A 26,019-nucleotide genomic window follows, 5' to 3' on the forward strand; every position below is an offset into this window, starting at 1 on the left:
AAGTGAAAAGGAGGCGAGGGAATGCTAGCCGAAATTTCTCACACAGTCAACAACAGTTCAGCCACTGGACATTTACTTCTCTACGCTTGTACACAAATGGACAATGCTTTGTGCTTCTTTTCAAGAGCTAAGCTGGGTTCAACAAAGCCCACAATTGGCGTGCATGTGACACAAGCAAAATCAGTTTGAACCATTTCTAAGAAATCTCTCTAGATACAAGTCTGCAAACCTGCCGAGAGTCACTTTTCAAATGGTTGAAGGCTACAACAAAGAAAGTGAATTTTACCACATAAAGTAAACCAATAAATGACCATCTCTGCTGGTTTCCATGACACCAAGTCAAGTGTGAGGCAGGGCGGGCTATTTATACATTAACACGAATGGCTTCGTCCTGCTTAACAAAACTGTTTCAGGAGAAGCCTGGCACCTAATGGAGGCCATTAATCAAGTCATCAAAACAGTGAGGTGAGAGGGTACAGTGGGCTTTCTCTGAGACACGCTCTCAGTGCGTCACGCTGTCAAGTACGTACATGTTTTGCATTCACCCTGCCATCTGAATGTGAAAGTGTTGAAGGAAGCGCACATATCTCTGCTCCAGGCATGCCCATTCCTGAAATACTTGGATAACTTTGTTCCTAGCAGTGCCAGCCTAGGAGGCGCACAAGTGCCTTAGTATTTCCACAAGACGAGGGCCGTCCCGAAGCTAGACCGCTGACCTGAGCCACACTTGAGACTACACTGAGCCTCCCATCTCTGATGTGGTATTTACATTTCAGTCGATTTTAGTGATTAGTTTTTACACCATTACATTGCATTAAAATAAAATAAAAACAATTAAGTAATCCAATGTATGCACAGATCACAAGTGTTCCAACTATAGCAGCCCTGACAATAAACGTTGCAACTACAGGATAACGTTGTCAAAGTGAATAGGTCTAGCCTTCGGAAGCAGGTCATGGGTCCCATGGTTCTTTTTTTTTATTTATTTGCAAGCATATGAAATAGAAATTAAACGTTTACAAAATTAGGAACATTTAAAATGACACTGTATAAAGTTGGCAGTTATTTATGTTTGCACAGAAAAATAAGTAAAAAGTGCGGATGCACATGTAATCAGACAGAAAAAAAACATCAATCACTATGAAGACAGCCAATGACTGAAGTGGCTCATTGCCCTTTGCCTTATGCTGTGGTGGATGAGAACAAAATGCGAAAGACACTTGGAATGGCCAATGAATGAGGAGGGCTCATTGAAAGTCTCTCAGACTATGAATTAATATAAGTATATCTTTTCGTTTTGATTTTTTTGTTTTAAACGAGACTAGCGAAACAACTAAAGCTGTCTTTATGCCAGACCTAAAAATACAAGCACATCATAGACACAAGCATTATATAAAATCAATTATCCACATATCCCTGCTGAGACACGTAAAACACATGTGAATCATAAATCAACATCAGTCCTTCCCAAATCTCGAAAATAAAAAGACATTGGATGTTGCGCTGTCAGTTGTGTGTAGTGTATAAATCATGCAGCATCAATGTAACACACGTGCAACAGGGGTGCATCAAGCCTTCCACAGAAACACAGTACCAGCCCTTGGAATCAAACAAAGGTAGCATAAACCTGTATTCATTCTCCCAATCTTGTATTTTTAGGAGATAGTCCTCTTCTAGTGACGTTGTCGTCTTTTGTAAAATATACACTTCATGTGACGGGCCAATGCTGCCAGAAGAGGCTGTGTTGGGTGTATCTGTCTTCCGTGGTTGGGGCCCATGGTACCACAGATGGCTATGTCAAGGTATCATTAATTACCTGTCACGTGAAAGACACTTGGAACCATATGTACCACTGTTTCGTATTTTTGTTTTGAAATGGGCCTCCGGCACACAGGTGTGCCTGTGTTCAGGCGTGGTACCGCAGAATGGGCCTGTAATAGCACTACTTGGTCCAGGTGTGCTTACCAGTCGCAAAGTGGACCCATGGTCCCAGGGGTGGGGTTTATATCTGATGTGTAATTAGTCCTTGGTACTAGGCATGGCTATACCACTGTGTCTTTACCTACTGTGCCATGAGCATGTGGTTGCATGGCTTTGTCAGTGTGCATTTATCTATCGTGAAATGGGACCAGGGCACCAGGCATGAATGTGTCAGGGGGGATTACATACTGTGGAATAGCCCCATGGCACCAGGTGGTGGGGTGTAGGCGCGTGGCTCTGTTGGGGTGTATTTATCTGTGCCACTAAATGGTCCCTTGGGACCCCGTGTGGCTGTGTCTGACGTATTTACAGTGCGTGGACTGGATGGTAGGTGTGGCGCTGTCTGGTGTATTTACAGCCCTTAGATTGGATGGTAGGTGTGGCGCTGTCTGGTGTATTCACAGCCCTTAGATTGGTTGGTAGGTGTGGCGCTGCCTGGTGTATTTAGGGCCCTTGGATTGAAAGGTAGGTGTGGCACTGTCTGCTGTATTTACAGTCCTTGGATAGGATGGTAGGTGTGGCGCTGTCTGGTGTATTTACTGCCCTTGTATTGGATGGTAGGTGTAGCTCTGTCTGATGTATCTACAGCCCTTGGATTGGATGGTAGGTGTGGTGCTGTCCGATGTATTTACAGCCCTTGGCTGGATGGTAGGTGTGGCGCTGTCCGATGTATTTACAGCCCTTGGATTGGATGGTAGGTGTGGCTCTGTCCGATGTATTTACGGCTTTTGGATTGGATGGTAGGTGTGGTGCTGTCTGGTGTATTTAGGGCCCTTGGATTGGATAGTAGGTGAGGTGCTGTCTGGTGTATTTACGGCCCTTGGAATGGATGGTAGGTGTGGCGCTGTCTAGTGTATTTAGGGCCCTTGGATTGGATGGTATGTGTGGCGCTGTCTGGTGTATTTATGGCCCTTGGATTGGATGGTAGGTGTGGCGCTGTCTGGTGTATTTAGGGCCCTTGGATTGGATGGTAGGTGTGGCGCTGTCTGGTGTATTTACGGCCCTTGGAATGGATGGTAGGTGTAGCGCTGTCTGGTGTATTTAGGGCCCTTAGATTGGATGGTAGGTGTGGCGCTGTCTGGTGTATTTAAAGCCCTTGGATTGGATGGTAGGTGTGGCGCTGTCTGGTGTATTTACGGCCCTTTGAATGGATGGTAGGTGTGGCGCTGTCTGGTGTATTTACCTGTCATTGAATGGGCCTAAGACAGTGTGGGCCTGTATAGAACATGCCTATAATGGTACCAGGCTTGACTGTGTCAGGGTGTATTAGCTGGTATGGAATGGGCTCTTGATAGCGCTGCCCTGTCATTTTATATATTTAGCAATCATAGAGTACACAAATGGAGTCAAACATGGCTGTGTTGCTGCATTTATCATTTTGAAATAGGCCTTTGGTGTCAGGTGTGTCTGTGCTGGGCTATGGTACCCTTCATGGAATGGACCCGTCACACCAGGCCTGGCTCTGTGTGCGTATGCACCTGTTGCGGAATGGGGGCATGGTCCCAGACATGTCTCTGACAGGTGAATGTACCCGCCATTGCATATGACATATGTGCCAGGTATGGTTCTGTGTGTATTTACATGTCTGGTTGAGCCTGTGGTGCCAGACATGGCTCTGTCACGCCTGGTACCACAGGAATGGGTCTGTTGTGGAATCCGTCCCCCACACTAATCATGTGTGGCTCTCTCTGCCATTGATTGAGCCAATTGTGCTATGGGTTTTATTGAGGGTGTATGTACCTGACTGGAAAAGGCCTTTGCCTGTGTGGCTGTGTCAAGATATATTTACCTTTCATGGAATGGGCCAGTGCAAATGTGTCTCTTTCGAGATGCACTTGTGATGGAGCCGGTATTGTTCCATGTGTAGCCCCGTAGTTGTGTGCATTTAACTATCTAAAGTAGGTCTCCGTTACCCAGTGTGGCTTCATTTTGTGGTATTCATCTTACTTGATGGCGGGCGTGGCTTTCCGTGCTTTCACCGAGCATGGGATGGGCTCATCTAACCCACTGTGGCTCTATCAGGCTCTATCCTGGAGAGGGCCAGAGTTGACTCTGTCAGGCGTATTTACCTTTCGTGGCATGGGCACCAGGTAGTGTCAAGCGTGGCTCGGTTTAGGGTGTTTCGAATATGCCCAACATACCAGGTGTGATTGTGTTCACTTGAAGGAGCACAGGCCTGTGAAAATGTGGTTCTGACGGGCAGTATTTACCTGTCATAGGTAAGCCCCTGGTATCAGGCGTGCCACTGTTATTACATTAATATATGTCAGGAATATGGCTGTGGTATCAGGTGTGGCTGTGTCAGGGTGTATCCACCTGCCGTGGGATTGGCCTGTGTTACCACACGTGGCTTTGTCAGGGTGTGTTTACCTGTCTTGGGATTGGCCCATGGTACCAGGCGTGGCTGTGTCAGTCTGTATTTACCTGTCTTGGGATTAGCCCATGGTACCAGGCGTAGCAGTGTCAGGGTATATTTACCTGTCGTGGGATTCGCCCGAGGTATCAGGCATCGCTGAGTCAGGGTGTATTTACTTGTCGTGGGATTGGCCCGTGGTACCAGGCGTGGCAGTGTCAGGGAGTATTTACCTGTCTTGGGATTGGCCTATGGTACCAGGAGTGTCAGTGTCAGGCTGTATTTAACTGCTGTGGGATTGGCCTATAGTACCATGAGTGGCTGTGTCAGGATGTATTTACCTGTCGTTGGATTGTCCCCTGGTACCAGGTGTGGCAGTGTGAGGGTGTGTTTACCTGCTGTGGGATTGGCCCATGGTACCAGGCATGGCATGTGAGGGTGTATTTACCTTTCGTGTGATTGCTCCGTGGTACCAGGCGTGGCACTGTCAGGCTGTATTTAACTGCCGTGGGATTTACCTATGGTACCAGGCGTGGCTGTGTCAGGGTGTATTTACCTGTCTTGGGATTGGCCCATGGTACCAGGTGTGGCAGTGTCAGGGTGTATTTACCTGTCTTGGGATTGGCCCATGGTACCAGGCGTGGCAGTGTTAGGCTGTATTTAACTGTCGTGGGATTGGCCCATGGTACCAGGTGTGGCAGTGTCAGGGTGTATTTATCTGTCGTGGGATTGGCCCGTGGTACCAGGCCTGGCGGTGTCAGGGTGTATTTACCTTTCGTGGGATTGGCCCATGGTACCAGGCGTGGCAGTGTGTATTTACCTGCCGTGGGATTGGCCCATGGTACCAGGAGTGGCTGTGTCAGGATGTATTTACCTGTTGTTGGATTGTCCCCTGGTACCAGGTGTTGCAGTATGAGGGTGTGTTTACCTGCCGTGGATATGGCCCATGGTACCAGGCATGGCATGTGAGGGTGTATTTACCTGCCATGGGATTGGCCCCTGGTATCAGGCGTGCCAGTGTACGGGTGTATTTACCTGCTGTGGGATTGGCCCGTGGTACCAGGAGTGGCTGTGTCAGGGTGTATTTACCTGTTGTTGGATTGTCCCCTGGTACCAGGCGTTGCAGTATGAGGGTGTGTTTACCTGCCGTGGGTTTGGCCCATGGTACCAGGCATGGCATGTGAGGGTGTATTTACCTGCCATGGGATTGGCCCCTGGTACCAGGCGTACCAGTGTACGGGTGTATTTACCTGCTGTGGGATTGGCCCGTGGTACCAGGAGTGGCTGTGTCAGGGTGTATTTACCTGTTTTGGGATTGGCCCATGGTACCAGGCGTGGCAGTGTCAGGGTGTATTTACCTGTCTTGGGATTGGCCCATGGTACCAGGCGTGGCTGTGTCAGGGTGTATATACCCGTCTTGGGATTGGCCCGTGGTACCAGGCGTGTCAGGGTGTATTTACCTGTCGTGGGATTGGCCCGTGGTACCAGGCGTGGCTGTGTCAGGGTGTATTTACCCGTCTTGGGATTGGCCCGTGGTACCAGGCTTGGCAGTGTCAGGGTGTATTTACCCATCGTGGGATTGGCCCATGGTATCAGGCTTGGCAGTGTCAGGCTGTATTTACCTGTCGTGGGATTGGACCGTGGTACCAGGCGTGGCTCTGTAGATCATCTGTGCTCAGCTTGAATTCCTCCTCCAGCTCCTTCTTCAGGCTGTTTTTCTTGGACTCCATCTCTTACTGTAAAAAAATACAATATGTGTTAAATCTAAAAAGGCTTCAAAGCAGCACCTTGAGGTTATCACTGACTGGAGGCACTTAGTGCCCTTACCACACGCTCCACAGCCACTAGCCATTACAAACCTTCCACGGCACACCCTGTGCTCCTACACAACCCTCTAGAAGCACCGCCCCATGCAGACCTTTCAAAACTAAACCAGAACTCTCACAGCACCACTCTCAACAGCCACCAGACTGCGGCTGACCGAGGCCCCCGCAGGGGGCAAATACAGAGGGCAGCCCTTTAGTGCCATTTTGGGCACCACTCACCCCGTTCTAGTGGTTGGGGGCTCCAGCAGGAGCCAACTTGCCATGTTGCCACAGTGGCGTCAGTACCGGTGCGCCAGGTGGGGGGAGGGCATATAAGCCTCCCCCGCCCCTCCTGGCGGCCTCTGTCCACCAACCACGCCGTCTCCCACCCTACCTCTTACCCAGTGTTTCGGCTGGTGGACAGGGTACTCAGAATGTTTTAATGTTCTCTTTTGTGTTGCAGGCGGAGTTACAGGGCAATCTGGAAGAAGACTGGTACAGTAAGGGTACCTCTGCGGCAGACCGGTACAGTAAGGGTACCTCTGCGCAGCACAGTAGGGGTGGCAGAGCCAAAGACCAGGAGCCTCATGGCAGGTTCCTGGAAGACCGTGACCCGCCCGTTAGTCCTTCGGGCGGTTGGGGGCCTGAACAACCGGGGGTTTGCCCTGCTACGCTCCGTCCTGGAAAGGGCGTGAGTAGAAGAGACCAACGTGTCACGTGATCCGGAAGAGGATCATCAAAGGTAGCACTGACTGGGTGTCCCACTGTGCCGGCTCACCAGGCAGGCGGGGGCAGCATAGGTTGGTACAGCTGCCCGCTCTTGGATCGCTCGTAAGATAACCCACATATTGCATACTCTTGTATGGAATAAACCTGCAGCAATATTTGCCCAGAACAAAAGTTGTCTTGTGTATTTATTCATCCGTGCATGCTCAGACCGGGGAAGGGGGAAGTTGCCAGTAATGGCACTATGCACAGACCTTCCGCAGGATAATCAATGCCGCTGCATGCCCTCCACAGCCACCCAGTCCCAGGCTTTCCACCGCACAACCAATATTTCTGCACCGCCACCACCCTCCACATCAGCACTCACAGACTTTCTTCCATCGCACAAGAACCACTCCTGCCCCTTCACTGTCCGCAACCACCAGCACGTACAAGACCTTCCATACCAGAACCAGCCTCCTGCACCAACGACAGGCAAGCACAGTCCCTCTCCGGGACAAGCAATGAGTGGGGCCCGTAAAACAAGAAGTCCCAGCACTCCCGCACCAGTCACAAGCACGCAAATACCATTTCCGGGTAAAGCGTGCTTAATTTGAGCCGGTGGTTTCCTGTGCTCAGCTTGTGACAGTCTGCCACAAGTTGACGCTGTTTGGCTAATTTAGAGATGACCACAACATTGAATTATTAATTCAATACACATAAAAAATTGCCATTCTTATAGCTTTGGGGGACTGGAATAGTCCGAATTGTCACACTCGTAGGAGTGTGATGGTTAGGAGTTGTGTTGTTATTGTCACTGGCAGGATCGCTGGGGCAATGTGTGTGCAAGCTGCGGAGGCCTCCTGACGAGAGCCCCGGCACTTATGATTTTACAAATTAAGCGCTGACTGAGTGGGACCCCTGAAACAAGAAGTCCCAGGTCTCTTGGGGGTTTTGGTCATACAGGAGAGTTTGAAGGTCACCTTCAGGGCATGGGGCCAAGGCATAGGCACATCTTACGGGTCACCCTTGAGACAACGGGCCCCGCTCCACCTTCGCTTACAGACCTTCTCCACCAGCGCTCCCACTCCACCACCCATCAGCACTTAAAGAGGTCTGTAGCCCAATCGCGCTCTTGCACTACACCCTCCACCGCTGGCACTCACGGACTTGCCCCTAAGCGGTCAATCCTGTTACACCATCTCCGCGCCAACATCTCCACGTCCATCTCCTGCACCATCCACAGTCCTCTCCTCTGCCATACCTTACGGCCAGGGCCCCTGCGCCACACCATAGCGGGCACTTCCCCGGGTGGGTCACACGAGTTGAAGTTCAAAAATCCGACGAAACCGCCCCAAAATATACCATTTTGCTTCACGAGAAGCGGGCAAGTATGAAAAGGTGTCCCTAAAGTCCAGATACATCCACACATGCGCCTCGTTGCCTCCCTCCCTGCCTAACCCTATTCCTCATGAACTCTCCCATTAATCACTCTCTCCCTCCCTTCCTCTGTCCGTCCTTACCTGCCTCTTTCTTCCTTGCCTTCACCCCCAGTTCCCTCCCTCAAGCCTTTCCCCTCTTCCCTCGCTTCCCCCTCGAACCCACCTGCGTGCGTGCCTTCCTCCTTGCCTCTCCCTGTGCCCACCCCTTCCTTTCCCCTTACCTGCGTCCTTTCCTCCTCTTCATTTCTTGCTCCCTCGCCTCGAGTCCTCCCCTCACCTCTTTCCTCAGCGCCCGCCTCTCTGCTCCTCGCGCCTCCCTCCCTGGCTCCACTCCCTCAAGTGTTGAATTCCTGAGCTCTGCCCCCGAGGCAGAGAGAAGGCGGGAGGAGGTGTGTGCATTGCTCAGCAGTTTCCCACAGGGGGCACCTGGTGCCCGGGGTGAGTGAGCGCCTGGACCACTGGGGCCTGGGGTGGGCGCGCTGGCCACTTGATTCGGGCGGCGAGAGTTGAACCCTGGCAGGACTGAACTGGTAGCTAAAAGCAGGACTTGAAATATTTCTCATTCCTTTTCATTATGTAAAATTACCGCGAGCTAGTTCTACACTCTAAAGGAAAGTTTTGAGCCCGCCCGCCACCCAAGAATTCTTTTTTTATACCAAAAAGTTCCCAAAAGATCAGTTTCACAGCACTATAGTGAAGGTATGTCGAATAAAAATAACACCTCTGACGGATGGTTCTGAAAAGAGGCTCTAAATATATTTCAATGCTCCAGAGTCTGGCACAGTATACATACAGAGCATCATTTATCCTCAGCAGCGCATCTTGCATGTTCTAAGAAAAGCTTGTGGCCCCTCCCTTAGGGCAGTGTTGCAGGGCTGGAGGGGACCCCTTCTCCCTACTATGTACAACGTGGTCAGTCCAGCCTTGATCCGACTGGGTAGAGTGGTGTGTGCCACGGACTTCTGGGGCAACTGGAATGGTACCACATGACCCATAAGGTGAGAGAGACACCGAGCCCTAGGTTGGACGAAAATGGAGGAGGCTCACTCCTCTGAGGGCATCGGCGCTGGAAGGAGGGGTGCGGGGGCATGGCGGCGTGCTGCAGCGCCCCCAAAACAATCACGTTCAGGTTCAAAAGGTGAATGAGCAATAAAGATGCGTTTTTATCTTGACTCATTTCCTGTGCATTCAAAGATCAAGGTCATATGTGAAGGTATGCATCCTGTCAAATCCCTTCTTATTCTTTTACCAAGGAGATTGGTGTTCTAGTAAACAGAACTATGTAATAATCTGGGGTTCAGGCAGTGTGAAAGGACAGGTTGCATGATGTCAATTTTTAAAACACAACATTTTAATATACGTAAATGAACTGCACAAATATTTCAAAATATATCTGCAATTAGGAAAGCACAAATGAAGCACATTTTTTTGTAATTCTGAAGTGTGATGGAAAGAACGATTTTCATAAATTCAGAATAAATCTAGACACTCTACTTAGTGATGCACAAATGATAAATATTGACTAAAACCCAAATTCCACATATTCATTTTTGTGTGCTGTATAGTGTTCTCGGTACAACTGCATGACTCTGCAAAGTTAGTGGCCAATTCAATGGAAACTGTGCTACCTTTAACTGACAGTGTGCAATCCCACCCTGCTTCAGTGATATATTTGCGACAATATGCTCCAAAATGCACCACCGTCTACATACTACACCATTACCACTCTCCTGGAGAATTGGCATGGCCTATTTGATGACACTTATTCTTTGTGCGTACGCTTGGACTTTCACAATCACTATGACCCCATTGATGTAACATTGATGCTAGCACCACAACTCTGAGAATTGTTCTAGCACAAATGTCTGAGGGTGGAATGGGGTCCAATCAGCCTTGTGGTTAGAGCAGTGGCGGCTTCTCCCCTAAGGCGGAGGAGCATCGCCCCACTTCTTCAACTGCAACCTGAATACAAAAAATTAAAATTAAATGATTATAACGTTCATTATTATCATTTTGTTTTAGTATTCAGCTTGCATCTGAAGCCAGGCAGGCAGGGCTGGGCTCCCCACGTCACAGGGTGAGGAGTGGTGTCAGCACTTAAAGTGTGCATGACACTTTGGCCAGCCGTCTTAGGCCGGCCAAAGCATCATGCGTACTCTACATGTTCTCCATCCAGGCTGTATTACAGCCAGAGTGGAGAACATGCACATCCTGCCAGCCCCTGACTGAGCGCCAAACTACGGTGCTCAGACCAATCACAACGCTGCCTAGGCAGCGTTGTGACTGGTCAGTGGATTCTAGGAGGCTGTGTGCTTCCTGCCGAGAGGAGGACAGAGAAAGATATGGCAGCGGGCAGCGGTAAAGAGGTAAGTGCTATTTTTTTTATTATTAATTCCTCCCTCCCCTTTTCCACCCCCCCCCCCGCCTTACCACCCCTGGTCAGTAGCAGCCACGACTGGGTTAGAGTGGTGTATACCAACTGGCTGTGGGTCTTGAGAGAGATGGTGTTTCAGTGTCTCGAAAAAAAGGGGGGTGACTGACGGCTCAAGACATGTAAGTGATGTGTTCAACTGGGCAGGGCCCATTGTGACAACTGGGGATTGTGGCTACACTGCGTTCCCTGGAACGCAAGCAGAGGCGCAATTAGAGCCAAATTTCGGGGAGGGGGGGCTAAGGAAAGATTTCCGGGGTGGCTAATTCTTCTAGCAGTAGGAAGTGTGGAGATGCAGGGGCTCTAAGAAGGGGTGAAAAAAAGACAAAGCCTCTTTAACATGCAAATGGTCTTTGAAAGACCTGTGAAGTACACGGGTGCGGCTGTGTGGGTGCCCGGGAAGCTGTCCCAGCCCGGGCTGCCACACACGACGGGGGGGGGGGCTGAAGCCCTTTGGGCCCATTGGGTGTTGCACGCCACAGCGCAAGAGTGGTATGACTTCAATCAACGCTGCAGGATAGGATTGGTTTTGGGCCATTGGGCGCACTTGATCTCCCTGTCCAAAAATCATCCATGAGTGAGTGCACCACTAGAGAGAGCTAACTACACCCCAAATATCAGACCAGTTTGAATTTTCTTGATGCTCAATCTCAAATAACTTGCTGCCCTTTGGGAAACACATAGTACTCAAGAGACTGAAAAGTCCCTCCTTATAAAGAAGACCTGCCTAAGGTTACAAAGGGGCGCATATAGTTCAATTTTTGTAATTAGCACCAGAAACATACAACTCTTTGTCATCACAAAAGAAATCACAATCTGTGTATGGTATAGTAGGCTGAGGGTGGCAGTAATATGAGCCAAATGTACAGAGGCTATGATTTTCAAAGTCACAGCGACTGCAACCACAAAACACATTTTTACAGTGCACCTAAGCCAATTTGTCCCCATTTCCGAATCTCAAATAATAGGGGGCCGAAAGGGGCACCCCCCCAGCCGATTTGTCAGTCAGAAAGGAAACTATCAATGGTCTGTAACAGCAACCGAGGTCACAGGTCACTGATCTGCTCTTGATCCTTGCTGCAATCCACTCTCTCCAGAGCTGGGGCGGGGACTGATTCACAAATGGGAATCTTCCACTTTGGGAATCGCGACAGCCGGCCTTGGGACGGTGGTGTGGCAGAACAGACAATACCCCAGAGCATGCGCCGTTTAAGGCACACGGGCTGCTTTTATTAAAAGTGTTTTATTGCAAGGAATGCAAATATAGGGTCGGAGGTCTGCTATGCCCCTTCCTTAAATCCCAGTTTTTGGGGGCACATTTGTACGAGTTTTTATGGGTGCAGGCCTGGAGCTGTGCACAACCAGCTTTGCCAGAGTCTAAATACCCGGTGCCCGTCTGGCCCACAGAGGAAAGCACTTACCCACTCAGCATGTTTACTGGACAGTTGCCCTGACCCCGCCTCTTTCCACAAAGTTCCAGTCGGAAACAAGCCTTTCCATTACAACTCCTGTTTGCTGGTTAAGGACACCCTTGTGAACTACTTCACTGCGCAAAAGTGGATTCACTCTGAATTACGTCCAAACCTATTACCGACGCAGTGTAGAATCTGTGGAATCCCTCCACTTCGGCATATAGTGCCTCCTTATAGTTTTCAAAAAGAAAAGCTGCTCCTTTAGTGTTTTCATTTCTTGCAAAGTCAATTACAGTTTGTGCACGCCCCCCCCCCCCCCCGCACAGCTCCTTACACAGGTCTAGTGCTGAGGAGAGCCCTCTTCCTCCTACCCCGGCTAGCTGCACCACGCTTACAGCAATAGGGAATGCACAGCAATTCAAGGGCGGTGCTATACTGAAAAGAGCCAGAACTGGCAGGGGAAATATATGTGATGTAGTTTTTAGGTCTAGCTTTAAATGGGTAAAGACCAACTGTGAACCATACCAGTACTTACAGTGTGCTTTGGGCCAGCCGATTGTTTACCACTGGCTGACTTTCCTGTCACTTTATTTTTTTGGGGGCGGAGTTTTATATAGCACAAACTTGACCTGAAGGTATCAGAGCACTTTACATCAGCACCAGTTGCGTTACAGACGGACACATTCATTTTTGTAAGGCTGAACGAGATTAAGTGATTTGCCCAGAATCAAAGGATGTTGAGGGTCCCTGCGGAGACTCGAACCCGGTTCATCAGCATAGAGGTCAACCGCTCTAGCCGGCTTTCCCTCCTCTTCTTGTGTTTTCCTCTCCCTATAAGCATGTTATGTTATGTTATCTAGGTATTTGTAAGCGCGGCTACTCCGCGGAGTGTCCCGGCTCTGCGAAAAGACCACGTAACACAGAACCAGAGAACACCAGAAACTAAGACATGCCAGGCTAAACATCAAAAAGCCATGTTTTTAGTTTCTTTCTGAAGGAGAAGAGATCCTGTACCAGTCTCAGAGAGAGGGGCAGGCTATTCCATAGCCGCGAGGCCACCGCTTGAAAGCATCTGCCACCCACCCGGGAGTGCAAAAACTTAGGCATAGACGTCAACGCCTGTGCGGAGGACCTCAAGGTCCATTGTGAAACATAGTGCTGGAACCTTTCTCCACGATATCGGGCCCCTATCTTATAGAAGGCCTTAAAAACCAAGACGAACGCTTTAAACTAAATCCTTTTACAAACTGGCAGCCAGTGCAGTGAAGCCAAGAGAGGAGTCATTCGTGTCCTGGACCCTGCCAAAAAAATGGCTCTGGTTGCCGCATTTTGGACCACTTGTAGGCGACCGAGTAAGTACTCTGGAAGACCCAGATACAGGTCATTCGCATAGTCCAGTCTTGATACCACCAGGGCCTGGACTACCTTCCTCCTGTGTGAGACCGGAAGGAGAGGGAGAAAGTTCCTTAACATTTTCAATAATCCAAAGCAGGTTCCGGCCACAGATTGGATGTGAGTCTTCATAGACAGGGTCGCATCCAACTTGACCCCAAGATTTTTCACGGTACTGACTGAGGATGCAGGGGGGGACATATCTTGCGGCCACCATTGATGCCAATCCACACAGGGATGGGAGCTGAAAAAAATAATCTTTGACTTCTCGGGATTACATTTCAGTTGATTTTGTCTGAGCCACCGAAATACTTCTGATAGGCAGGTGTTAATCATACTGCCGTTAAAAACGGCACCCCTCTCACAGGAAAACAAAAGTTGTGTATCGTCCGCATATGTCACTATTTTAGCACCGTGTTTCTCAGCAAGGAGCGCAAGAGGGGTCATATACAGATTAAACAAAGTCGGGCTCAGAATTGAGCCCTGAGGGACCCCCACATTCATAGGAGGAATAGGGGCTGAAAAAAGAGGGGACCAGATGGCTGTAGGCAGTCACTTAAAAGGAGTCGAACCATCTAAGTACCGAGCCTCCGATACCCCCCTTCTGGAGTCTACGCAGGAGTCTATTGTGGGGCACGGTACCGAAGGGCACGGAGAGGTCCAACAACACCAGTGCCGCATTGCCCCCTTTATCTAGGGTGACTTTAATGGTTTCAGAGACTTCTAATAGAGCATGGCTTCTCTCCCATCCTTTTGATTGGATAACTTGTTGTAACCTTCCACTTCTCACATTCAGGAAAGTACTTTTTTATTTAACTTTCAGCAAATCTGTGAGCATGCACGTTTTCTTGCTCTCTGTCTTGTGTGCTGTTTCTCCTTTCAAATACATGCCAGCCTCATGAGCAGCATGTTGCTTCAGCCTCCCTCCCACCAGCTTGTCCATTGCTTACTCTGGCATTATTTTGTCTTTTTTACTTTATTATCTTTTCCACTCCCTTCCTGTGCTATTCACTTGCCCACTATCCATTACTTGCCCCCACTTGCACTGACTTCTCACCTAACCGCTCTTCCGTTGCTACCAGCACCTACTGTTAGGCCATAGAGTAAAAAATATATAATTAATTTTTTGTGGGGGATTCCACAACGGCCATTGGCTTACAGGCTGCTCCTTTTTTCAAATGCACTTTTGTGCATGTTTAAATTATGTTTTTTTATTTACTGCTCTAACAGTAGTCTCCACCATCTTGGAACGGTAAATGAAAAATAAAATGGCATTCCCGTCATACAATATTTGTACACATGCGTGACATATGCACACACGTGGATAATTATGCTGGGCTGCAAATGTGTCATGACGAATGCACGTGCAAGTAATCAAGCTGGTTTACTTTTTTTTCATTTTGGTGATGCTGCACTAGATCAAAAAGCCGAGCCCTATTGGCTTTGTCAATTCTTGTTGGCTGCTTTGCAGAGGACCCATCTTCCTGAAACACCAGAATACTTTGGGGCTCATTCCAAATGCACCAGTACAATGAGGCAGAAATACTGCATGTGTAATCACAAGTTCCAAAGCAGGCGTAAAGTTGTGTCCTAATCAAGATTTCTAGGCCACTCAGAATGAAGCGCTCCCCCCCCCCCCCCCCCACGGACCATTGACAAAATGTAACTATCCACTAGTTCTATAAAAATAATGGTAATAAGATCTAGGTCTTACACAGTGCCTCATACCATGCTTCTGCAATTTCTAGGCTACCTACACCGGACACGGCTGGCCTTACAAGTCTGATCTCGAGAAAAATCCCAGCTATACAGCCTCTTAGAGAGAGGCGCACTTGCTTCTCAGGCCTCTCTAAGATATGGAGACTACAGTGTCCAAATTCAAAAGCAAGACTAAAGAAAATCTAATAGCACAAAGTATTTTATTTTTCTGTAACCGTTCAGATTAAAATAGACATGCACACATGGCTGTGAAGTTATGATGCCCGCAGTGTGCTCTGCTGGCAGGGGCGTAGCTTCATGGGGGGTGTTTGAACCCCCTAATGTATTTTTGGATGAAAAGTTGGGCTCAGGTGCTTTCAGTCCGGTATGGTGAGCTGTCGGTTGGATTTCACCTGGGATTTTTGCATGCACACACGGACAACTCACACACTCTCTCTCGCGTCTCTTTTGAATGCACTAAAAAATATTATTTCACAAAATATTGTGTTTTCTCTCACTTAGTACCCCCACCAAACTGCATCCGCCTCCCTTTTCACTGCCCCTTCACGTGCCCTGCTGGGGATGTATGTCGTTACAACGCACACTTTTACAACGCATGCACTTACAACACATTTTTTACAATGCACAATCCATTACAACGCATGACATTACAACGCAGGACACTACAACGCATTTTTAAAAACTACCTTTACAACGCATTTCCATTACAACGCATACTACCTTTACAACGCATACCATTACAACGCATAATATTAAATTGCATTTAAGGTAAGTATTAGATAGTATAGGGGTAAAAATTACTATTCTAACTCCAGGGGGTGCAACAGTAGGGTAAATGTTGGATAGTATAGGGGTAAAAATTACTATTCTAACTCCAGGGGGTGCAACAGTAGGGAAAGTGTTGGATAGTATAGGGGTAAAAATTACTATTCTAACTCCAGGGGGTGCAACAGTAGGGTAAATGTTGGATAGTATAGGGATAAAAATTACTATTCTAACTCCAGGGGGTGCAACAGTAGGGTAAGTGTTGGATAGTATAGGGGTAAAAATTACTATTCTAACTCCAGGGGGTGCAACAGTAGGATAAGTGTTGGATAGTATAGGGGTAAAAATTACTATTCTAACTCCAGGGGGTGCAACAGTAGGGTAAGTGTTGGATAGTATAGGGTTAAAAATTACTATTCTAACTCCAGGGGGTGCAACAGTAGGGTAAATGTTGGATAGTATAGGGGTAAAAATTACTATTCTAACTCCAGGGGGTGCAACAGTAGGGAAAGTGTTGGATAGTATAGGGGTAAAAATTACTATTCTAACTCCAGGGGGTGCAACAGTAGGGTAAGTGTTGGATAGTATAGGGGTAAAAATTACTATTCTAACTCCAGGGGGTGCAACAGTAGGGTAAGTGTTGGATAGTATAGGGGTAAAAATTACTATTCTAACTCCAGGGGGTGCAACAGTAGGGTAAGTGTTGGATAGTATAGGGGTAAAAATTACTATTCTAACTCCAGGGGGTGCAACAGTAGGGTAAGTGTTGGATAGTATAGGGGTAAAAATTACTATTCTAACTCCAGGGGGTGCAACAGTAGGGTAAATGTTGGATAGTATAGGGGTAAAAATTACTATTCTAACTCCAGGGGGTGCAACAGTAGGGTAAGTGTTGGATAGTATAGGGGTAAAAATTACTATTCTAACTCCAGGGGGTGCAACAGTAGGGTAAGTGTTGGATAGTATAGGGGTAAAAATTACTATTCTAACTCCAGGGGGTGCAACAGTAGGGTAAGTGTTGGATAGTATAGGGGTAAAAATTACTATATTATGCGTTGTAATGGTATGCGTTGTAATGGTAGTATGTGTTGTAATGGAATGCGTTGTAAAGGTAGTTTTTAAAAATGCGTTGTAGTGTCATGCGTTGTAATGTCATGCGTTGTAATGGATTGTGCGTTGTAAAAAATGTGTTGTAAGTGTCGTGCGTTGTAAAAGTTGCGTTGTAAAGGTTGTTCCCCCCTGCTGGCCCTATAATGTATTTTAACATTATGTGCCAGCCTGATAGGAAATCTGAAGCTTGCCCCCCTCCAATCTGACTGATCAAGCTAGGCCCCTGTCTGCTGGTAGAAGACAAGTTCTTAGAGTGTGAGCAGCTACTTCACCTACTTCAAGATCGAGTTACATGGACGCTGCTGGTGCTGCTGGCACTGGGTGCTGTTTTGAAACATCTGCACTTTACAAGTCCTTTAGTTGCTGAGGGCTAGCGGAAGAGATCTGTTTATTTCCACATTGTGTCTTTGCCCCAGTAACGGTGGCTGCGTGCCCATGTCCAAAATAGACACCCATTTACTCTGCCTGTTAAGTAAAGCACCAGGGGGGGGGGGGGGGGGGTGAATTTCTAAATCAGGCGCCTTGTTACTACCTTTTCGAAAATTCTGTGTTAACATTGTAACTTCCAAAGTTAGTGTTTTTTGGTTTCTAATGCAAGATAGCATTGTTGTTATCATTAGCTCAGCGATGAGCTGCAAGGAGAGATTACAACATCAGGAACAGTAGCCTTTTAATCTTAGTGTATGGCTGTCAACTGGCCACATGCCATGGGGTGGCCTTCAGTCCCTCTTTTATTCCTGCCCAAAAGCACTAAGCAGGCTGGGACTTTACAGTTTCATTTCACCCCCTTTAAGTGCGGGCCTGAAAGTCCCAGCCTAGAAGGCACTGTTGGCTGAAAAACACAAGAGCGGCTGAAAGTCACACCCATGACAGGCTGAGATCTGTAGTGTTGCTGTATGACAGCAATGCACCCCCACACACCTTATCAGGCTGGGTTATGTGTACTTACTGCCTTCAGGGGTAGAAATAAACCTCTTAGCCACAGAGCTCTCAAGTCTCCAAGGTCCAAGAGTCAGTAACTCATCCAGTTCTAGTGTTCTCTTTGCATTCTGGGATTTGTAGTCCTAGTTTTCCCTTTTCCACATATTAAATCAGGTCTACGTGCTCCAGTGATCAAAGAAAAAACATGGACTTGACATAGGGTGGCCAACCATTCAGCGTGTTCCACTTTGGAGTTGTCTACCATGGTGGCCACAATCAGCTGCTGCAGAGTGCCAAATGTCCTACCTTTTGCCACTCACTGGACAAGCAAGAGAGGAGGACTGGAAGTGCCATGGGGGGCACTGAGTAGCCTGACAGGGCATCCAGCCCTCATACTCTCATGAGCGGCAAAAGCAGTTCCTGCCATAGGATGGGTAGGAGTGTCCTGCACAATGCAGCTTCAGGAGCATGTACAACTATAGAGATGAAAATAGATTACGCGGCACCTGCCATTGTGCAGCCTCGAATGTGCAAATGAAAACTATGCTGGGCTGGGATCCAGTACTAGTTTCAAAGTGCTCACATATTGTCAGCTTAGTGGACAGAGGTACAGGGAGAGTAAGTTTTGCCCAAGATCAAACAGTTTGTTAAAGTAGGAGATGCGAGTCTACAACTCACCACCACTTTTAGAGGGACACGTTATAAGAGGGATTTATTTAGAGTAGAGGGTCACGGAATGAAACATCATAAAGTATCCTGCACCCCACCAAAAGTATTCTGATGTCGCCACACACTCTAGTGCAAGTGTCTCTGCCAGTATTTAACTTGAGCCGGTGGTTTCCGGCGCTCGGCACTTCAACTTATGACAGCTGCCACATGGTGGCACTGTTTGTATAATTTAGAGCAGACCAGCAATTATTTAACCACTCATGCACTGCTGGTGAATGAACTCGCAATGCATTAATGAGATCCCGTGCTCCCAGGCCAAACATGGCAGGACAGCCTTTCACAAACCCTTCGCTCAAGTTTTTTCGGAAATCTTCAGGGGCGTAAAAAGACGCGGGTGTAAATTCAAGCACTACCTACCCCTGGCCGTTCCAGCTACAGACTGGTCAGGGCTTTTCAGTGTTAGTAATCTCAGGGGCATATGTATCAAGCGAATTTTTAATCGCAAACGCTGCGATTCGCAAAATACAGCGTTTGTGATTAAAAATTCGCAAAACGGGATGTATTAGGCAAATTCCCAACGCAAAATTAAGGAATTGCTAATTTAGCGATTTCTTAATTTTGCGTAAGCATTTAAGAAATCGCAAATTGCGATTTCTTAAATGATATGTAAAAAGCACCCAAGTTGTGCGAATTATCCTTAAGAAATCGCAAATTACCACCAACTTCCAGTTGGTGGTAATTTGCGATTTCCTTTCAAAAATCACTTTTTTGAATTTGACAAAGTGCCACGTGGCGCTCATACATACCCTTAGGGCATGTATGTGCACCATATGCACACACATGCTCATTTCAGGGGTGCATCAGGGTGTCATCATGACACCCTTGCACCTTTGAAATTATTCTCAAATTGCGATTAGCAAATTGCGAATCGCTATTTGAGAATTACTTCCCATTCATTCCTATGGGTCTCCTGGCCCATAGAAATGAATGGGCAGGTATTCCTTAATTGCGAATTCGCAATTTGCTAATCGCAATTAAGGAATTTTAAGAAATCGAAAAAAGATTGCAATTTTTTTAATACATCCCGTTTTGCAATTCTCAAATAGCGATTCCTTAAAAATCGCTATTTGAGAATCGCAAATGGTGATGTTGATACATATGCCCCTCAATGATTTCGGAGCTGAACCCGGGAGAGATGGGGGTGCCTGAAAGATGTAAGGAGGCCGACGGCGGGGGGTGTTGTGTGCTGCTGCGGTTTGTGGCGGGTTGTTGAGAGCACAGCACACATCCGGTCTCTGCTGGTGTGTCTGCCGCTGACACTCACTGGCCTCTAGCACACTCTGGCGTGCGGCCTCCTGCAGGCACGGGCGGCCCTGCAAACCCTGACGGGCAACCCTCGCTCTGGGTCCCCTGCATCCACTAGTCCCCTGCACACTGGAACTTGTCCCTACAGACCTGGCACCGGCCCCCTACAGGCACTGGAAAAGGCCAGCGGCGCTGCAGAGCCTTCCACTGTATCCACTGCAGACACTGTCATTGTGTCTGCTGTAGACAAAGGTGCTGAATCCACTGCAGACACTGGGAGCTGGAATCAATGCAGACACTGTCATTGTGTCTGCTGTAGACAAAGATGCTGAATCCACTGCAGACACTGAGAATGTGCCCCCTGCAGAGACTTACACTGAATCCACTGCAGACACGAGCTGGAATCACTGCAGACACTGTCATTGTGTCTGCTGTGCAAAGGTACTGATTGAATCCTCTGCAGGCTCTGATGATGTGCCCCCTGCAGAGACTCGCACTGAATCCACTGCAGACACTGGAGCTGGAATCACTGCAGACACTGTCATTGTGTCTGCTGTAGACAAAGGTGCTGAATCCACTGCAGACACTGGAGCTGGAATCAATGCAGACACTGTCATTGTGTCTGCTGTAGACAAAGGTGCTGAATCCACTGCAGACACTGATGATGTGCCCCCTGCAGAGACTCACACTGAATCCACTGCAGACACTGATGATGTGCCCCCTGCAGAGCCTCACACTGAATCCACTGCAGACACTGATGATGTGCCCCCTGCAGAGACTCGCACTGAATCCACTGCAGACACTGGAGCTGGAATCACTGCAGACACTGTCATTGTGTCTGCTGTAGACAAAGGTGCTGAATCCACTGCAGACACTGGAGCTGGAATCAATGCAGACACTGTCATTGTGTCTGCTGTAGACAAAGGTGCTGAATCCACTGCAGACACTGATGATGTGCCCCCTGCAGAGACTCACACTGAATCCACTGCAGACACTGATGATGTGCCCCCTGCAGAGCCTCACACTGAATCCACTGCAGACACTGATGATGTGCCCCCTGCAGAGACTCACACTGAATCCACTGCAGACACTGGAGCTGGGATCACTGCAGACACTGTCATTGTGTCTGCTGTAGACAAAGGTGCTGAATCCACTGCAGACACTGATGATGTGCCCCCTGCAGAGACTCACACTGAATCCACTGCAGACACTGGAGCTGGAATCAGTGCAGACACTGTCATTGTGTCTGCTGTGCAAAGGTACTGATTGAATCCACTGCTGACTGTGATGATGTGTCCCCTGCAGAGACTCGCACTGTGCCCTCTGCAGACACTGGCACTGAATCCACTGCAGAAACTGCCACTGTGCCCCCTGCAGGCACTGGCATCGTGTTCACTGCAGACACAAGTAGTGCCTCCTGTAGACAATGAGTCCACTGCGGGCCCTGGCACCGAGACCCCTGCCGAACAAAGCACTGCATCCACTGTTGATACTGGCACCTGTTCCCATACAGACACTGTCCTTACGCTGAGGGCCACTACATCTTCCTACAACTATATTGCTTCCAGTACATCATCTACCCCTACATCGTCCCTATTTTGAAAAACGATCATTTATGTGCAGACTACAGCCATTCCTGTCTAGTAGTGTAGCGGCTACATGTCTTGCGAAGCCCTTCGGATGTCTGGGTCGCTGGGTACAGTGGGGTGCCCCTACTGATGGCCTTACAGATGATGGTGCATGCCCTCTAGTCATGGCGGGCAGGTGGGAGAATCCATGAGGCAAGAGTCATCCTGCCGGATATCTCAGGGCAACTGGTGAGGTGGACTGCTCCATGAAGAACACTCTTAAGGTCTTCAGGGGTGTGGGTTACTTCAGGTTGGGTCATTTCTGTAAGATGAACAATGCTATGTCCTTTAGCCAAAAAGATGCCTAGGCGGTGTGGCGAACCGGGAGGACAGACCCTTAGATCTTACTGATGGAGACTCATCAGATGGAAGATGGCTCTTTCTCACAAACGACCTGGGAAGCCAGTTTGTCTGAACAGGAAGTCTATGGCGAGATATCCAAACTTTCCCACGTTCCAGGTCCTTCCACACAGTAGTAAATGAAAAGAGATATGCGCTTGCTAACGTAGAGCTAGAACACATCACTGATCAGACTGCAAGACTTGACCTCAGTGATAAGCCTGTGCCACTTTTAACGCCTAACATCTAGGATCTATATGAACTCTATGCCAAAAGATCTGTTGCAACTGAAGGTTGTGACCAGAAGTGGAAGAAAACCTCTCCATCTTCTCAGAACGTTAGGAACTTTGCTAACTTGGACCACGAGGTTTCCCTGCCAGCCTCATGCCATGACTGGAAGTGCTGAAGAGTATGGCGTGACGTGCTTGACCCCCAGGAGGAGATGGAAAGGAGGAGGTCACAACACGCTGTAGAAAAAAGCGGTAGAGGGGGTACTCAGCACCTCGAAGGGTATTTCGAGGCACTGTGTCTGCTAGTTACAAAAGATGCTGAGGCATGCACTGCTGGGAAGCGTGTACTACTGTACCAATCTAATACAGGTGGTTACGTCATTTGGTGACCAGAATTGAAAACGTTTCTAATGCCAACATCTGAGCTCAAGAAAGCAGTTGCAAAGAAGCTGTGCATGAATGAGAATTTTAACTCTTTTAACCATTGAGCTTTGGAAGGGATGACCAACCCAGCCGGCCTTGTCTAGTTGTTTGCAGCACTGCTTGCTGTATCTATGAAAGTCTTCTCTAGGGCTGCCATTTACTGCCTCCTGCCTCATGGAACCAATTTCGCAACTTGACTAACCTTAAATACACTAAACACATCTTAAAACACATACAATTAATACACCCTCCATTAATTAATTAATTAAGTCTTGGTGATTTAAAACTCATTTAAAACCAATTAGAAGTGCCTTCACTCTTTGCATGAACTTTCCAATAGCAGCGGCAATGTCTAAGTGGCTCATTTCAGTCACCAAAATTACAGCCTGGGCCCTAGATTTTATCTCATATTTCCTAAAAATCGGTCTTAAAAGCATAATTCGAATATCAAGAAACTTCTGGCAATCTATTAAGATATGTAATAAGACACATGAAGTGCCCAAAGTGCAAACGGACTAACGGAACTCCTGCAAAATAACTGGGAGCGAGTGTAACTTTTCTGACCCATGCTCTTGCTAAGTCTGCCAAGCCTCCTCGAGACCCGAAGTGCCCCTGGAAATCACCTTTAAGTGGGTATGTCTTTTCCCCTAACTTTATTTGTTTTTATAAACTTCAGTATTAAGAGATAGTTCCTGTTGAGTTCTATCAGAAAGGCCAACAGCACTATTCTTCTTTCTTTGTATTTGAACACTTTTTTTTATGGTTTTAGTTATAAAAAGATTTACCTTTTAGTTCTGGCTTAGATACAGCTTTAGTTGCCTTTGAGCCTCTTGTAATCAGAAAATAATACATTAAATACATACATGCAAACACAGTGGAACTTTGGGTCTGCCCTTTTCGTCCATTGGTCTATTTGTCTGTCCTTCTCATTTTGTTTACACCTCCACAGCATACAGGCAACAGAGGTGAGCCCACTTCAGCCGCTGACTCTCTTATACTGAGAGTGATGCCATTTTGCCTGAACACATGCACATCCACTGAAGTATATTTTCCTGTGATATGCTTTAAAAATAAGAAGAGTTTCTATACATTTTCTAAATACACATTCCAGATATAACTCACTGGTAAAGCCCTACTGAAAGAATGTTTTTTTTTACTTTAACATTTTTATTCCACGCCTACAGCCAACAAGTTTATGCGGCAGCACATTTTAATTTTTTGTTTCATTTAATATTTGTGGCACGTTTGCAATAAAAAAACAATAAATGCAATCATCACACCAGCCTAGGATGGCCAGATCTGTTGGCCTTGCCAATGCTTGTTTATAGATTTGTTTGTGTTAGTTGAGTTTTGCCCCACCGTCCCCAGCATGGCTTTCTGTGAGTTTGGTCTGTGTTAACTTAAGTTGAGTCAAAGGACGCTTAAAAGAGGCCTTCTGCCCCCCCACTGGCTACAGCTCTGGATGTGGTCTTTTTGGGAGATTGTAAAAGTCGCATAAGTCTTTAGCTAGTCACTCTTGCCCCCTGCCATGAAAATCAGATCCTCGCATGCGCACAGGCAAGAGCACGGAAGCTGCCATTTTAGGCGCTATGTAATAAAACAATCTCAAAGTAAATATCTAATTGGAGGTTTGAAACAGTGGCGTAACGATAATTGAGGGCCCCCCCTGCAAGGTACGTGGAGGGGCCCCCTCCGGACTCTTTCAGGAGCTCCCCGGCCGAAGTGCAGTGCTGAGGGGGCCCCCCGGAGCTTGGGGGCCCCCCCGCACTGCGGGAGATGCGGGGGATGCGGGGGCCTGTGTTATGCCCCTGGTTTGAAACTAAAATATAGAAGTACAGATTCTTCTGGGACTAGAATGTCTCCTGCAAGCTGTACAGTCATGTCCCCTGCCCCGCCTGCCCGCACTGCATGTACCTGTGAGCCTGTTTTTTTAATGTTCTGTCATGCCACATCCAAATCCCATGTGTGCGTGTTGACATAGGCCGGGTCTTTGACGATGATAAGTTCTGCACCTTGTCCTGAACCAGGAGGGGGCATGCTTCAGGCGCACCTTCTTTTTCTTTCTTAATTTATTAGGTCTCGCCTGACCCAGCGCATGCGCTGGTCTGCCGAGACATTTTGTGAGGGCTCCAAAAAGTGCTACCAGGCCAGCCTAGAGCTACAGTGCATGTGCACGGGCACGTGCGCCGTGCTTGACCGAGGTTACTTTTGCGGCCGCACGGCCCCTTTGATGTTTGATCGCGATCACTTTCGCGGCCGCACGCCCGCTTGGCATAGCCAATAGATCTCGCTTTTGGGACCTTATAAGTATTTAGTTATGCAACTGTTGCATGGCTAAACACTTATAAGGTCCCAAAGGCGAGACCTATTGGCTATGCCAATGCTTGTTTTAAAATGATTTTTATTGCCATTTAATATATAACTCTGACAGTTGTTACAACATCATGGATAACTTAGGTGAACAATTCGAGCTGTAGCTAAATGTTGTACCAAGTTTCTGCAAGTGCCCACCTAGGAAGCCCCCTGTGGAGGGCGTTGCGTTTGCCCATCGAAGTAAATCTGTGCCCCAAACTTTGGGGGACGGGGGATCGATTTCCATTTAGTGGTGACACTCTTTTAGCTATGAGAAAGGCGAGATCCATGATACGGAGCGTCACCTTACATTTCTTGGGTCTTTTAAAGATACCAAGGGCAGAGTCTTCCCCGGAGTCTATTTTTGGGAAACCAGTGAGGCCTGCAATCAAATGTGTGATCTCAGACCAAAGGTAGTTCAAGGAGGGACAGCACCAAAGCATGTGGCAGAGGTCCACGCAGGACGTGTAGCACACACTCTAAGTGACTGAGGACAGCCATCCCTGTCGAGGTTTCATCCATGGAGCGGGAGGGTGGCAGCATACCAGGATTGGCGAATTCTAGTGACAGGCCATTTTACATGTGAGGCTGGAATGCACGCTTACAGGCCCATTCATCTAAAGTTGAGCTGCTCACAACGAACGTGGAATCCTTAACGCCGACATCCCATGCGTTATACATGTGCATGTATGCTAGGATTGACAGTGTGCCGTACATGAGTGATACAGGCCCACGGGCTCCGTTTTGGAAGCCCACAGCCCTGACCAGAGTATAAGTTGGAGGAGAGGTTGCTGTCCCAAGAGAGCATAGGTGTATTGCTGGCATCTCCTGGATAGGAGGGGAAAACCAGACGCTATGATGATGCAGAAGGAGACCGGCTTGCTTTATAAGTGCTGGAGCGCCTTCTTATATATTGGGCTGTAAGTGACTGACTGCATCTGCCGTTAGTTAGATGGTAAGGGGTGGAGGGTGAGGCCTGCAGTGTGTGCTGGGACAGGAAGGAGCCATTTGAAAGGGCCCAGATAATTATTTCTCTTC

At 48.0% G+C, this 26,019-nt stretch overlaps 1 protein-coding gene across 6 annotated transcripts in view; it reads right to left on the reverse strand.

Moving 5' to 3' along the window:
* LOC146832901 (breast cancer anti-estrogen resistance protein 3 homolog) overlaps positions 1 to 26,019 on the reverse strand; it is a 169,768-nt gene that overhangs the window by 101,327 nt on the left and 42,422 nt on the right. For 4 of the 6 annotated variants that reach the window (XM_085600344.1, XM_085600347.1, XM_085600342.1 and 1 more), the window contains exon 2: positions 5,956 to 6,069. In XM_085600344.1, the coding sequence (XP_085456470.1) occupies positions 5,956 to 6,063 (108 nt within the window). In that variant the 5' untranslated portion in view covers positions 6,064 to 6,069. Of the gene's footprint in view, positions 1 to 5,955; positions 6,070 to 8,448; positions 8,484 to 8,506; positions 8,576 to 26,019 lie in introns of those variants that run through there. The other 2 variants (XM_085600343.1, XM_085600345.1) reach the window with 2 other exon arrangements.

This window comes from Triturus cristatus, chromosome 4_2 (assembly GCF_964204655.1).
Source record: "Triturus cristatus chromosome 4_2, aTriCri1.1, whole genome shotgun sequence".
Lineage (NCBI taxonomy): Eukaryota > Metazoa > Chordata > Amphibia > Caudata > Salamandridae > Triturus > Triturus cristatus.